The sequence below is a fragment of the Notothenia rossii genome (genome assembly GCF_949606895.1).
Source record: "Notothenia rossii genome assembly, chromosome: 11".
Classification (NCBI taxonomy): Eukaryota; Metazoa; Chordata; class Actinopteri; order Perciformes; family Nototheniidae; genus Notothenia; species Notothenia rossii.
The window spans coordinates 46,850,020-46,865,019 of record NC_136910.1 but is presented as its reverse complement, the minus strand read 5'-3'; the positions used below and the strand labels follow the sequence as shown (position 1 = coordinate 46,865,019).

General features: G+C 37.0%; 3 protein-coding genes across 5 annotated transcripts; all 3 read right to left on the bottom strand.

Moving 5' to 3' along the window:
* Positions 1-75: 75 nt before the first annotated feature.
* Positions 76-5,307, bottom strand: LOC307025225 (protein AMBP-like). The gene is made up of 10 exons (XM_079659852.1): positions 5,138-5,307; positions 4,332-4,474; positions 3,664-3,740; positions 3,444-3,560; positions 3,174-3,275; positions 2,715-2,770; positions 1,919-2,006; positions 1,604-1,771; positions 656-829; positions 76-572 (listed from the first exon to the last, which is right to left on the bottom strand). The coding sequence occupies exons 1-10, from the start codon at positions 5,255-5,257 to the stop codon at positions 547-549; spliced, it is 1,071 nt and encodes a 356-aa protein (XP_079515978.1). The 5' UTR covers positions 5,258-5,307; the 3' UTR covers positions 76-546.
* A 309-nt stretch (positions 5,308-5,616) lies between these two features.
* On the bottom strand, positions 5,617-9,079 carry LOC307025226 (protein AMBP-like). 3 transcript variants are annotated; one of them, XM_079659853.1, is made up of 8 exons: positions 8,840-9,070; positions 8,571-8,716; positions 8,405-8,484; positions 7,683-7,802; positions 7,474-7,575; positions 7,326-7,375; positions 7,167-7,223; positions 5,617-5,980 (listed from the first exon to the last, which is right to left on the bottom strand). In XM_079659853.1, the coding sequence occupies exons 1-7, from the start codon at positions 8,957-8,959 to the stop codon at positions 7,209-7,211; spliced, it is 633 nt and encodes a 210-aa protein (XP_079515979.1). In that variant the 5' UTR covers positions 8,960-9,070; the 3' UTR covers positions 5,617-5,980; positions 7,167-7,208. The 3 variants fall into 3 exon arrangements, 1 of the variants encoding a protein (XP_079515979.1); XR_013804122.1 differs by having other exon boundaries at positions 7,167-7,375; positions 8,840-9,079; XR_013804123.1 differs by having other exon boundaries at positions 7,167-7,375; positions 8,405-8,481; positions 8,840-9,066.
* A 791-nt stretch (positions 9,080-9,870) lies between these two features.
* Positions 9,871-13,727, bottom strand: ptgdsa (prostaglandin D2 synthase a). Its single transcript, XM_079659536.1, has 7 exons — positions 13,527-13,727; positions 11,730-11,869; positions 11,563-11,639; positions 10,515-10,625; positions 10,325-10,426; positions 10,191-10,219; positions 9,871-10,078 (listed from the first exon to the last, which is right to left on the bottom strand). The coding sequence occupies exons 1-6, from the start codon at positions 13,620-13,622 to the stop codon at positions 10,191-10,193; spliced, it is 555 nt and encodes a 184-aa protein (XP_079515662.1). The 5' UTR covers positions 13,623-13,727; the 3' UTR covers positions 9,871-10,078.
* Between the last annotated feature and the right edge of the window lie 1,273 nt (positions 13,728-15,000).

Sequence of the window (15,000 nt, the reverse complement as noted above, 5' to 3'; positions counted from 1 at the left end):
TTTTTATTTTATTTGTTCAAGAAGCAAAGAAGCACTACCTCAGCAGATAGCAGTAACAAACAAGAAACAACTAACAAGAGTCATCCATTGTTTTTATTGGTGGTCTGCTGTAATATAACTTCCACTGTTGGGGAGAAACCGATAATATGGAACGGTGTAATGTGATTAAATTACCATATGAAAGTGTTTGTCAATACAGTTAGTTGAATGTAATGAAATGACAGTTATGTAACAAATTGAAGTGACAAATGGGTAACAACCAAATGTAATGTTTGTCTGTAGAAAACTATTACAAAAATATATTGACAGATATCAGTGTTGAATACTGTTCTTACATTTGTTAGAGAAATCTAAAATAAATCAAATATAATAAGTTGTATAACTTATTACGTTTTTAAAAAGGGTAACTAGTCATCTGTCACATATTACATTTATAAATTGACCTTCCCAACACTTCAGATATACCATGAGAGATGAGACAAAAGCATGACTCTTTATTGGGATGCTGATTCAAGTTGCTTCTCTGTATTATGATGAGCAGTTAGCTCAGTTTGCTTTCAGGAGCTCTCCCTCTGTAAAAGACCAAAAACACATAATTATTTCCTCATATGTGGGTGGATATTTCCATTTGTGTGTGTATTTAATAACCCCTCACCATCATTGACCACCCCGCAGTACTCGTCACACTCGGCCTTGCTGTAGAACTTGTTGGCGTTGCCCTGGCAGAAGCCCTGTTTGTACGGCACGCAGAGGCCCGCGGTGGAGTCGAAGGCCCAGACAGGCGGCTGGCCGGTGCACGGCATGGCCGCCATTGGCAGACGACACACAGCTGAAGACACAACAGAGGAGAGTTCATATTGTCATGCATATCCAGGGCAGGGCTAGGCCATCCATATTACACGACTACTGAATATTTGAAAGAAAACAATATCATATTTCACTTTTTTTTATTGTGTTATTTAAAACACAAAGGATTTTGCCAATACCTATACATTATGACACCCATATTCTAGGGTTTTCCTTTTTTTAAATGTATTATTCACAGCTCAAATCTTAGCATTGGGTAGTGTTTATTATATGTATATGTACATAAGTAATATAACCACACTGTATACATCTGTTTATATCCTTATACTGTCTATACAGTACCATACTATCACTATACTGTTAATACCATTTATACTGTACATACTTCATCTGTTTATAGCCTAATTATTCATTCATTCATTTTGAATCTGAATCTGTTAGTCATTTTAAATTTGGCCTAATAATGGGAATCCCAACAAAGGGTTTTGTGGGTAAGTGTGGGTGGGTTTGGTAGTCATCCTCTCTGAGTAAGGGCCATTCCAAATTAGAAAAAGAGGAAAATAAATATATATATAATAAATATTGCACTGTGCAAAAAATATTGATACTGCATGATTTGTAAAATACATTCAATAAGTAGAGGTTGTGTTTAGTATTTAAAATCAAACTCATTCATAATAACATTAGTTTACCAAAGTGCTGCACAATCGAATACAACAAAACAACAATAAGAACAATAGTAAACATTGATAGTGAATTAAAAGTCGATCAAATATGTGTTTAATTCAATCATGACCTTCAGTGCGACATCTCTGCAGACACTCTCTCTCGTTTTCAAAGTTGTTCTGGTTGCCCATACAGCCTCCGTAATGGAAGAGTGCACAGCTCATGGAGGAGGAGTTGTAGTAGTAACGCTGGTGCAGCCCGAAACATGGGCCTGTTTCTGGTGCTGCTTTACAGGACTCTACGTGGAGAAGTAAAGGGAGGATATTTCTATAGTTTCAACACCAGAATCAGCATCTCTTATCTTGCATTCAACACACATTCATTTTCACGAATGTCCTTTGTTTTGCAATAACATCTTAGCGTTTTGGGGTTAAGCTGATCTTACCGCTTCCATTGAAAAGAGGTGTATCATCACCAGAACCCTCGACATCTGCTGGAACCAGAGAAGGCACCACGTCTCTCCTCCTCCTCCTCTGCATCACAGCCCAGACACAAATGTCATCACTTATCATGTTTATAGCAAAACACATATGTCAACAGCATACAGCTTTTTATTGTACTGTGAGGTATCTTAATGTATATAACATGTACATACAGTATATGACTTATTCCTTCATTTTACTTGCAACATTATGTCCCCTCCACTATTTGATTGCCCTTTTTTATTGATTTCTTTTTAGGTTGCATTGTTGGAAGAGCCTAGGACTTGAAATTGACAATAACAGTTCTTTAGCTGTTGTAAATACAGTATGACAATAAAGTTGTTGAATCTATACAGAATTAAAGCTATGAAGACAACTCTTTGAAACTCATTTGGACGGCAACACAATTTAAAACTACATTGCAGCATTTTGTTATAATAGTCAGTTATAGATGCCATGTGAAGCCACAACATCAAATGCAGTGTCCACCTAAACTCCCATGAGAGCGACAATGAGTGCTTTTATTTATTATATATAGAAGGTACATTTTGGTGCTCATATCTGTAGTTTTACTCCAAATACTGCTCAAAGGAATATAGAAACTATTTTATTCAATTAAAGCACAGTAGAGTTAAATCACTCTTTAAAAAACAATAAAACAAGAACTATATTAAAAGTATTAATTGAATGGCCTTCAGATTAAATATATAATCTCAATAAGACCCTTCAGGTTAGATCGGTTGAATGTATTTTGAGTACCTGAGCCTCAGGCTGACCTGTCGGCTCCGCCACCACCTCTTCAGGAACACAGTCGCCTGCAAACATTTTAAATTAAGACATTTAATACAAGACAACCATGCACTTTATAGCCAAACAAAGTCTGACTGTATTTTAAATTGTGCTTGTGTTTGTGCAAAGCAAGTATTGTACATAATTACAATTAAAAAAGAGTGGAAAATAAACAATTATACAATATATACATCTCAGAAAAGAAGATGAAGCTGAACTAAATGAGTGAAAATACAAAAGGTGATGAGAGAAAAACATATGTAAACTGTAAGACACTATCGACGGGCTAAATTACAGCCAACACAATATAAAAGTGGGATATTATTTACATTAAGTGTGCAAAAATAACATATTCAATTAAATATAAATGTAAAATGTACAGTGAGAAGTTATAAGTCCAGTAATGATGTGTGAAAATCTATATTTGACCTTTGTTCTGCTTAATTGTGATAGTGTCATCACTCATTCCCTGATCTCTGACCAGTGTTTTGAAGTCCTCCATTACCGTGTCTCTCACCGTCATGGATCGACCTAAACATTAATAATAAAGGGAAATTACTAAACTGAAACTTTAAATGAGAGGGAAATCCTCATTTAAATAATTGTATCGAATAGTTGAGATGTAAAATAAATATAAACAAGGTACCGAAGTTAATAAATAAACAAGATGCAGTGCGTATTTTGAGAAATGTCACTCACTGAAAAGCTTAAGTGAGGTGCTTGTATCCCCTCCTGACTTCTGTTTGCTCATTATTATAATCGCATACTCATTGTAGTTTGTGTGAACAACATAGCCATCCACGTCTGCCCCCCACTCTGTTGAAAAGACAGGAAGTAATATTAAAACCTGCAACAACTTCATGGACCAAATGTGACCTTAAAGCTGTATCACTGCAGGAGTCAATAGAGGGAGACGTACTTGCAACATGGTAGGAGAATCGTCCTGGTGTGGTGGTCAACTCAAAATCCACAGTCATCTCATTGCACGTTCCTTGTCTGCAAATACACAAACAAAGACTTTTAGATATAAACTGTCCACAACAGCTTCACCTGCTCAGAAGATAGGATTGTTTTATAGTACACAGAAGGCTTTGTCACTGCAATGCCGCAGTGTAGCAATTCTCTTTTGCAAGAAACAGAATTAGCCTCATAACGGATATGAATACCTACAGTTTAAACATTTAGTATGCAGAAAGACACATTTTAGAATAATGTAATTCCATTATTTGTTCTTGTTTGTGTATTAAAAACCTTTTCATCATGTTTTAGTAGATCATATTTTTTATTATTAATGTTATCTATCCGAGTAAAAAGTAAATATTCCCCCATGAAGATTATTCGTAAACCGGTAGAAAGTGAAATAAAATGAAAATACTCTGGTGAAATGGGTACTTTTGTGATATTCTAACTATAGGATAAACTACGATGTCTGTGCATTATAATGTAAAACACATATCAATATATTTGTTAATGAAATGGTCTTGATATCTGATTATCTAGGATGAACCTTTTTGTAATAATATTTAAGGATAACATTTTTCAGTGTATTAGTATGTTTGTGTGTGTACATGTGAACTCCTTACAAACCTGAGTACCCTCTGAGTGGCCTTGACTTTGCCCTGAGTGGTGCCGCTCTGCAGAACCAGTGTACCAACGGCTGAGTCCCCCCTCTGACGTTGCATGTGGGGGCATGAACTGGCACTGGCAACATCATGCCATGTTCCCATGAACTGTCAGCAAACGGTAACATTAGGATTTTACATATTTCATAATAATACATATAAAAACCAGACCAAGAAACTAAAAACAAAAGCCTAACCCCAGCAAAATCAACTTCACATTTACTATACTATACTATATAAATGAAGATGCAACAAAATTTGCACTGCTTGCTTTAACTGTCACTTCACCGAACACTCGATAGGGGCAGCAAAAAATATATAATATCGACAAACAAAAAAAAGTTACACAAGAAAATCTATTTTTATGCAGACGATGTTATACTTACTTATATGTACTTAATATTAATTGTTTTATTACTTAAGTGTACTTAGTATTAATTAATTTAAACTCCACTTTCCTGTGTTTGAGAAAATGTAGTCTCTAGCCAAAACTGCTTAAAAATGCTCAACAATTGACACAAAAATACAATGTAGGTTTTACGTTATTTTCATTATGTATAGGTCATATAGGGAGGTTCCAACTGCCTGTAAGATTAAACATTTCATCCCTGAAATATTAAGTAAATGTTATTAATTGTTTAACAGACATAAAAGGGTGGAAAAAGGATCACATTAAGTATTGCATTTCTGACCAAACAAAATAATACACTCTAAACTACAGAAGACTATACATAACATAGTTAAAAATAACATGAAGTTTGCAGAGCTCACCTGGGCCAGATCAAAGTTCTCCTGCGAGGGGAAGAGAGGGTCTGGGAGGACCGGGACCCCCTGGAGGGTCCATGTCCAGCACAGCAGCAGCAGGGAAACCTGAATCACAGCGTTATGCATCCTATCAGGGCGTCAGTTCACTCGTCTCTGAAAGGAATGATCCAAGACCCTGAATCCAGGAAAAGGGCCACCTCCTCACTCCTTCTTACCCCCCACCCTCCACTCTTCAAACGGGGAGGGGGCATTGACCTGTGATTTGTGTGCTGTGCATGCACTCACTCCCACCCAGAGCAAAGTAAAAAAACAAACAAGGAAAGAGGCAAAGTTCGGATCCCTGTCTGTGACAGTTTGGCAACAAACAAGAAATCAATATGTATCACACTATTTGAGAAACGAATGAGTCATTTTTCCATGAACAGTTTTCTTTTGGAAGTTATTGCATATATTAAAATACAGTATGTACAGAAAACCAATAAGCATTTTAGTGACATTATTAATTTATTATATTTTTCCCATACATTTTATTTTCAGGTTTTGATTTCTTTGATCTTATGTATATTGCTCTCAAGAATTAATTACATTATAAACAGGAGGAGACATTTAAATTGCTACTGGTCCTTAAAAAGAAATGAAGCACCAACAGAAAAAAGGTTCTTTTAAGGTTGGCTGGTAGTGATATAGTAACATTCATACAGTGAGTGCTGTGAAAAGTCAGTAATAACAAAAATGTGTTTATTCTTTTCGGAAAATGTTTTTTCACAATCAGCAACATAAATAGTTTTACATCTTAGTCTGCTTTGTGAGATGACCCTCCTTTTCCGTTGTTTCACAGGATCAGTCACCCTGTAACAGTAAACAGATATGTTTTAATATGGCTAGATTCAGAGGTGGGAGAAGTACTCAGATCTTGTACTTAAGTAAAAGTAGAAGTACCAGAATGTAGGAATATTATTTTACAACTAAAAGTCCTGCATTCAAAATGTTACTCAAGTAAAAGTACAAAAGTATTAGCATAAAAATATACTTAAAGTACCGAAAGTAAAAGTAGTCATTATGCAGATTGGTCCATTTCAGAATAATATATATATATATGATATGATTCTAATGACTGATCATGAAAGTGTTATCAAAGCTGGTAAAGGTGCAGCTAGTTTTAATGACTTTGTATACTGCAGGTCCTGTAGCTTGTGAATTTACTCCAGGTGGAACTAAAGTCTGATTTAAGTGTTGATTATATTTCACATTATAAATCCAAATCTGCAAAGTAACTAAAGGTATTAAATACATTTAGTGGAGTAAAAGTACACGATTTACCTCTGAATTGTATTCAGGTAGAAGTAAAAAGTAGCACAAAATGGAAATACTCAAGTAAAGTACAAATACCTCAACATTGTACTTAAGTACTTGAGAAAAATGTACTTAGTTACTTTACACATCTGCCTATATTAGACACAAAATATCATATAAACCATTTTTTATTTATTAAATATGAGTCGGCATACATTGCTTATTCTGGCATGTGTGAGGATGTGAAATAAAAAGTGTTGGGGTGGAAAAGGCCTCATGTTGTTGTGTAGGGGATTTATTTATCAAACATAAATAAAGAATGAACCATTCAATTGTCTTTGTTGTATTTAATTCTTGCAAGAAGTACAGTTTGCAGTAAAAGTAAAAGAGTAAAAGATGCAGAATAGAGTTTGTGTTGGATGTTTAAACACAGAGGGAAAAAGGGCAGTTTAAGCTTAGCGACAATGTAGGGAAAGGTGCATTGTTCATAGTTCATCTGAAGTTGAAGGTCCTATTGTCCATGTTCATAGATTGTAACTAAGAACATCGCAACAAAGGTTCTTAATAAGAACTTTTCCCAAGCTGAGCAAAGAAGTGAGAATGCCAGTAAATGGAGATAAACATTAGCAACTAAGAATCAAACAGTGATACTCTTGTAAATGAGTCAAATACTGTTCTATTAAGAGTTGTTTATTTTAGACTCCATGGATTCTTTTTCATCTCTCGATTCATTTGTCCTCACCTGGTCAAACATTAGCAGCGTCCTGGAACCAAAGGTGGCCCCTCATTTATTTCCAACCTGGTGGGAACAAACGTCTCAACATAAGGTATCCAGAGCGCATGACACAAGGGTTTTTCAGTATCCAAATTAGATTTCAGCATATGAGGGTGAAGTTCGTACCTGGGGCTGAGTTGAGACGGGATTCGTCTCCTGCTCACCTGAACACTGACCTGGGAATATAGTGAGATATACTTTCATTTATTTCTGTTTGTCAAGAAACGTCAGGGTTTTAAGAATGACCAGGTATGATCAGTAGTCCAGGCGTTACCTATATTCTGATTCACGATGATAGCGTCATCACTCAGTCCATGATCTCTGACCAGCGTCTTGAAGTCTTCCAGCACAGCAGCACTCACACTCTTACTCCGACCTGATGGGGACATCACTACCATTACACAAACTGATACATTTTTTGATGAAAAAACACTAATTCACAAAAAAAGACAACACATATTCATATATTTACTTGTCACTCACTATATAGCTTGATTTTGGAGGTTTTAGTTCCTGAAGGTTGCTCAGTGCTCAGCAGGAGCATCATTGCGTACTCATTATAGTTGGAGTTAACCACGAATGAATCAACGTCTGCTCCGAACCCTGGGGACAGAAAGGTGTTGAAATGATGAGTTTACTTTGGCATTAACAATAGCCTGTTAAGTGAAAGATATGTAATTTCATGCCACAAAGGGTGTTTCAATTAAATCAATAACAAAAGTGAGATTGGGGACGTCACAAAGTAGTTAAGGATCATTGGTCGGCTTCTCCTGGTTAGAATGTATTATTGTTTATCGTTCAGGACATTTTGGAGCCGGCAGAGGTCTCCCCCTCCACAGATAAAATGGACCTGATCTTTTAAAATGTGTATCAATGTGTGTGATAACTAAAGACCCAAATGTGTGATTAAATACATTCTCTACCCTGTTAACATAATAGTAAACCATCCCAGATCTAAAGAGTATATGGTGAAAACTTGACTTAAAACTGCATGAAAAGTACATTTATAATCTTGCACAGATGAAAACCAAAAATGAAACCAGGTTGAAATGGCTTGTTGTCATGATTCAAAATGACAAATTTGCTCGATAAATTCAAAAAAAGTTACTACAACTTAGTAATTAACTTAATAATGTGGGTCCGGGGACATGAACACAATACATTTAACAAAGGATGAGGAGAGGAAGGAAGCTAGAGATACACACTTGCAACATGGTTGAAGAATCGTCCTGGAGTGTCGGTCAAACGATAGTTTGTGGATCTGTGCTTACACGTGCCATTCCTACTACATTCAGGCACACACACAAGAAAAGCAGAGATTAAACTAAATACAGCACACTTCAAAATACCCAAAATGCTTGCAAGTCCGACCTGAATCTAGCAGACGTCATGATGAAGTTCCCATCAGGAGCCACTTGTTGCAGATCAAGTGCAACAATGACAGGGTTCTCCCTCTTGTCCTCCATGTAGTAAGGACAGGAGGAAACCACCGCTACCTCGTTCCACTTCCCCATGAACTGCAGGAGACAAATATAATGTAGAGCAAAGCATTTCCCATGGCAAAAAAGATGGAGGAGGAAGGGATAACCTAATTTTTTGTCATCTACGAATGAATAAAATCTGTACTTTAGTCCACTTACCTGGCCAAGGTCAAAGTTCTCCTGTATGGGAATGAGATCATCTTGGAGTACAGGGCCGGCCTGCAGCATCCAGGCCAACCCCAGGACCAGCAGAGACCCCAGACTCACCGCTCCCTGCATCCTGTCAGACCCTCAAACTGACTCAATGGGTTTTTTGTAAATTCCCTCCCTCAACACTACCAAAAAAAAAAACACAACTAAAAGAGCAAAGTTCTGTCTCTTTATCTTAGCGTGTGTGTTCACTCGATATGATCAGCAGAGGATCACTGGACTTTAGAATTTGAGGCTAAAACAAACAAATCAATACCTGTCAGAATTGAAAGGCTTAGCTGCATTTTTGAAAGGGTTGTATGAGGTACTTACCAGATAAACTGTAAGAACAGTTAAATATAGTGTACACTGATATTGATTTGTATAGTGTCTAAAATAAGTTGTATTGCTGCCCCACTTCATGGCAGTACATTGCTTTGCTTCAATGCCAGAACTCCTGTCTGTGAACGTGGGGCATATCGATCACCATCTTCTGTAGGTTATAAAGTGATTATAGATAAGTACCTCAAACAACCTCACTTTTAAAAAATCTCCACTTTTCCTTTAATATCTGATAATTACTAGTGAAAAACGCAGCAGTGATGTCACTAGATTGCACATTAGAGAGCTATTATCCACAGAAGGGACAGTGTTGTGGAGCCCTGTCTCTGCCCCCTAGTGGTCACATGACACACACACACACACACACACACACACACACACACACACACACACACACACACACACACACACACACACACACACACACACACACACACACACACACACACACACACACACACACACACACACACACACACACACACACACACACACACACACACACACACACACACACACACACACACACACACACACACACACACACACACACACACACACACACACACACACACACACACACACACACACACACACACACACACACTTTGGTGATTAAGAAAAACAGACAAAACACAGATTTTTTTTTTTAAATAGCCTTGAGGTTTATATCCTTTATTTAATGTCAGCGCAGTAGTATGAAAATAATGTGAAACACTATGAGCATGATGTATACATTACATTGGAAATATATGTTATTATCATCCTTTCAGCCATAATAAGGAAGTTTGCTGAGATAGAGCTTTTTGCAACACTTCATGGTACAGTGTATGAACAAAGAGGTGGAGCAGCATCATCTCAGGAAACCTGCAGGGAGACACAGAAACTCATTTTGACTGAAGATTTGTTGTGCAGGAACCATTCAAAAACCTGTTGTAGGACATGGTTTAAGTCATTTAAAGAAAAGAAAACAACTCACCTAGCCAGATCTTGATGAGGGGCAATTTTCTGTTGGCCAGAAAACATTTATGGTCATTTAATTATCCTTTAATATTTGTGTGGATGTGAATAAACTGTATTAATATGTGTATGTGTGTGTTCCCTATACCTTACCTGCTGGAGGTGGAGTCAGAATAGACTCTTTGGGGAAATGCTGGGACAAGGCGAAGGCTTTAAACTTCTGAAGGACATCAACTCTGACCGTTTGAGCGCGACCTGCAAACAGAGACACAGAAAGATGGTGTTTGCTCTGCAGCTCACATGTGATGGAAATAATGTGTATATCTGTGTTTGTGTGTCTCACCGTAAAGCGCCACCTGCGTGTACTCCCTGTTAAAAACCTTGTGTTTGAGAACCACAGCGTATTCACTGTAGTTTGTGTCAACCACTGTGATGTCCTTCACCATGTTATGGCCTGAAAGTACACACAGCACAGGTGAGGGACTAATAATAATAATACGTTTATTTATTAAAGTACCTTTCACTATAAAGTGCTTCACAGTAATGCTGTCACTTGTCATGTAGTAAAAATAACCTTAACCTAAGAAGTATGAGGATGAATAGAAATCCATGAGGCTGACATTATAATGCTATATCAAGAATAATTAGTAAAATCTGTAAAATAAAATAACCTACAATATTAGATGACTTGACTTTTGTGATTAAGTATTGGACATACGTGACTTCCAACAAAGAGTGTCTATTTATGTTATGTATGTACTATACCAAACCATATTACAATAATACTGCAAATACATCTTTAAAAATGTATACATTTTCTTTTTGCATTATACAGTTTATGCCCTAAAATAAAAACATTTAAAAAAAAGGAAGACAAACAAACAATTAAATTCATAAAAGGTGCATGAGTGCATCATATACACAAAACAAAATGTATTAAAAACGATACAAACATATATACTTCCTGCACCCTATATTAAATCTGTTTAAGAGCACTCGGAAATGGAGCCTAACGGTAGTCCTGCTCATTCTATAGTCACATGTTCAATACATGTTCCAATCATGTTCATCCTTGAGCTTCCTCTCTTACAAAAAGCTATCAAAATAAACCTAATGTTAGATTTGTCTGCACCCACAGCTTCACTGCTAACTACTTTCATGTATTGCTTGTATCGTTAAATTAAAATGCACATTGACTGGTAATAGTCACATGCCTTGCGTTGGCAATGCAGCTTTTATCCACGCGATTGTTTGAGTTTGTTTGCCCGTATGGTTCAAAATCAAACTTTGTTCTAATGCGGCCAAATATTGACATTGTAACTAAAAGCTAGATCAAAGATCATGCTTAACATCCTTGTTGTACAGGATGTGAAGATGAGTCAGAGACTTACGTGTGCTGAAGTAGGAGAACTGTCCGGCTACATTGGTCCTCTCGTAGTTGTACACCTGAATCACACAACCTAAAGGTCTGAGGCACACAGAGGAAACACAATGTGTCTACTTTTTATTTTAAATCCTTTCTTCTTTGACACGCATTTACATTTGAATACAGACTCACGTGAGTTCCCACATGGTGAGGTTAACGTTGCCGTTTGGCATCGCTGTGACAACGCCCATGGAGGCCCTCAGTTTGCTCCTGAAGGGGACAAAACTCGGAGAATCGTAGGCCAGGCCTAACCGATACCATCTCCCTGCAAACTGAACACAAACAGGCACACAAGACTAGGTGTTAGTTTTAAAGATTTTGATGGGTGCCAAATCAGGCAGCCATAACACCAACTCTGCCGGATTCACCTGATGGGCTCAGAGTGAATTGCTTTGTATTTACTTGAACTCAAGGGGACAAACCAATACTGCTGTGATTGCGGTGAGATTATGACCATCCTGGCAGAAGTTACAGGGGTGGTGCCAAATCCCGCAGCCATAACACTAGCTCTGCCAGATTAAGAAGGCCCCATTTCATGTTTCACCTGCTTTATTTTGGTCAAACAACCAGCTCTGCCAGATTTAGAAAGCCCTATTTAATGGAGGTACATATCAGACAATGCAACTCTAAAGCTCATCTACGTTCTTATTAGTTTATTGACCAACATGTACGTTTAAGACAGAGGAATAAACTATTTCGGTATTTAGGGGTTAATACTTGATGTTCTTTCTTTTTTTTTTCATATATTTTATTGGGGATTAAAAGTACAAAATATAATTTTATAGAATAAGAAAGGGGCAGAAATACAATGCTCACTTTCAGTTTTCTATTTTAAACATCCCACCCAGCCTCCACCTCAGGTAAAAAACAAAATTAAGCACACAAAAAAAAGAAAGAAAGAAAGAAAAATAATTCTAAATAAAAAGATGATAATAATAATAAGGGAAACTGTAAGCAAAAAATATTCTTACAATAAGAATACTATGAACCAAAAGGACTCAGTCGTCCAATCTGTTAGGCATAATATGAAACGGGCTCCACATTTTATTAAAGTTCTTTATAGAACCTCTAAGAGAGAACCTCAGTTTTTCCAATTGATGTTCTTTAATAATAAAAGTTTTGTTGTAACTTGTAAGTAAGATAAACCCCAAATATATCTAGACTTGTCCATCAACTTTTTTTCTTCTAGTCAGCAACACACAACGTCACCAAACATGGGCATTGGGAGAACTACATTCTATATATCACATGCACCATTTTCCAGCTGTTATTAATTGATCATTTATTTTTTATTTTTGTATGTATTTGGTTTATTTTAGCATGAAAGCCCCCAGTAGGAAAACAAGTGAGATTTATTGGTAAATATTGAAAACATTTCCTCTAACCACAGAATTTCCTTATGTCTGCATTAGAGCCTTTCAAACACTGACTGGATGGAGGTGTGACTGTTGAATCTTACTTGTACCCACACATTGGCAATGAACCCTTAACGTACATATAGTATCCATCATAGGGTTCTTTGAAATGCTTCTGGGATGAATACCAACAGGAAATAAATGAAGAAGACATTTCTCATGATGTGTTTACCCTGGGGAAAGTCATACTGACCTCTCTCAACCTGAGGAAACCAGAAGGCCAAGGATTCACAAATCAATTAATCATGCCACTTTGTTCTTTGTACTGAGGCTTTGTACTTGGTTTGTTTTTGGCCGCCAACTGGTTAGCTGTTCTCAAACATTGACTACACACACATGTGGACATGTTCTCAGTCTTTCTTATGCAAACACACACAGAACACAGCGTTCCCTCGTCAATGGAGAAACTTGATAAATAATAACTAACGAGAGCAGATACTTTTTATCATAAATCTGACTGGTTCAAACACAATACTACTGAAAAACAAACATGAGAAGAAGTGTGATCTCTTACCCTCTGCAGGTTGAAATCTTTCTGTGGCTTCACGTCTGCGTCCACCATCATCACGCACAACGTCACCATGACAACAGCGAGCATAGTGGTCCTCATGGCTGCGTCGAGAAAAGGAGAGGTGTCTGAAAGGTTGAGAGAGGGTATCTGACCCGAGCCTAAAGGGAACTGCAGTCAGTCAGAGACAGGTACAGAGTGGCAGAGCCTGTGGCAATGTTTGTTTTTCTGCTGATCCACCCACCTGCCTGTCAGCCAATCATCGCCGCAGGGGAACAGGGGCCAAGCGTTGAAGATGTGTGGCTCCAAAACAAGCCAAACTTAGACTTCCCTTCCCTAAAGGTGCAGCAGTATGCTTGTGGTCTGTGAACATCATGAAGCTCATGTGCTTCCCACACAAGCACAGACACACTGCTGACACGAGACATTGTCCCACAACAAGAAGAAGGTCAGAGGTCCTCCATTAAAGGCCTAACAGTGGTGGAAGATGTCTTCAAATAACCAACATTAGTCAAATAAGCAAAATCACAATATAAACACTCAGTTCTAAGTAAAGGTTCTCAACTGGGCGTTCGTTAACTTAAAAATATCAAAGAATTAGTAACAAAGTGTCATTTTAGTATTAAAAGTAATGGCTCTGGTTAATTGATAAATATTAAATCTAACTCTTAGTGCCTAGTAGATGTTTAATAAATGTAGTAAAGAAAAAGGTACAACGTTTTCCTATGGATTGTAGTACTGTAGAAGTACAAACTGGCAGAAAAAGAAAGGTGTTTATACTTCATAATTCAAAGGAATACTTCATCCCCCAATTTAATATTTGTATATCAATTACCCAATAAAAGGGAAAATACTCTTCACACCTACAAGTAGTGCACCTACACAAGCATAGATACAGTATGTTTATGTAGAAGTGTTTGAAATTGTGAGGTTAATCAAAAATGCATGTTTGGAAAGTAGTGATCGTTAAACTTTAAATAAGACTTGCATTATCTGTTCGTGAGAGTTTGTTAATAATGTTTTTCTGTTGTTGTCTTGGTGTGCAAGTATTCCTTTAAGTTCAGTACTTTTCCCACACCTGTCAAGAACAATACTGTCTCATCTGTTGGCTTGAATTGAAGTGTAATAATTGCATATTAAAGAGGACAAGTTTGCACAACTAAAGTATGAAGTGTTAAAACTCACTCATGTCATGACAAGATAAACTAGTCATACGTTTCTGTAACAAAAGTCCCCAGGTTCATTTTGAAACTCCTTTTTGAGTTCCAGTTTCAGGCTGACTCATTTATTATTCACTATTTCTGTTTCGATAGTTGGCTGTGTTGTCCCAAAATGCACAGATGAGTAAAGCGTAATAACACTAAAGATCCTTTACTAAAATAAGTAGGCTCAACACTATACAATAAAAATATATAATACTTAATCTTAATTTGTATTTCTGATGTTAGTTTAAGATGATTCATATGTTTTACCACAGTGT

Bases quoted from the DNA above. Each gene is read 5' to 3' on its own strand.
- LOC307025225 (XM_079659852.1), bottom strand. From the start codon at position 5,257: ATGCATAACGCTGTGATTCAGGTTTCCCTGCTGCTGCTGTGCTGGACA. The intron at 3,741-4,331 runs GTTTGTAAGGAG...GTGTATTTGCAG, and splicing joins GCCACTCAGAGGGTACTCAG to ACAAGGAACGTGCAATGAGA. The intron at 3,561-3,663 runs GTACGTCTCCCT...TCTTTTCAACAG, and splicing joins ATTCTCCTACCATGTTGCAA to AGTGGGGGGCAGACGTGGAT.
- LOC307025226 (XM_079659853.1), bottom strand. From the start codon at position 8,959: ATGCAGGGAGCGGTGAGTCTGGGGTCTCTGCTGGTCCTGGGGTTGGCC. The intron at 8,717-8,839 runs GTAAGTGGACTA...TGTCTCCTGCAG, and splicing joins AGAACTTTGACCTTGGCCAG to TTCATGGGGAAGTGGAACGA. The intron at 7,376-7,473 runs GTAACGCCTGGA...CTATATTCCCAG, and splicing joins CATCGTGAATCAGAATATAG to GTCAGTGTTCAGGTGAGCAG.
- ptgdsa (XM_079659536.1), bottom strand. From the start codon at position 13,622: ATGAGGACCACTATGCTCGCTGTTGTCATGGTGACGTTGTGCGTGATG. The intron at 11,640-11,729 runs GTGAGTCTGTAT...TGTGTGCCTCAG, and splicing joins CTCACCATGTGGGAACTCAC to ACCTTTAGGTTGTGTGATTC. The intron at 10,427-10,514 runs GTGAGACACACA...CTCTGTTTGCAG, and splicing joins CACGCAGGTGGCGCTTTACG to GTCGCGCTCAAACGGTCAGA.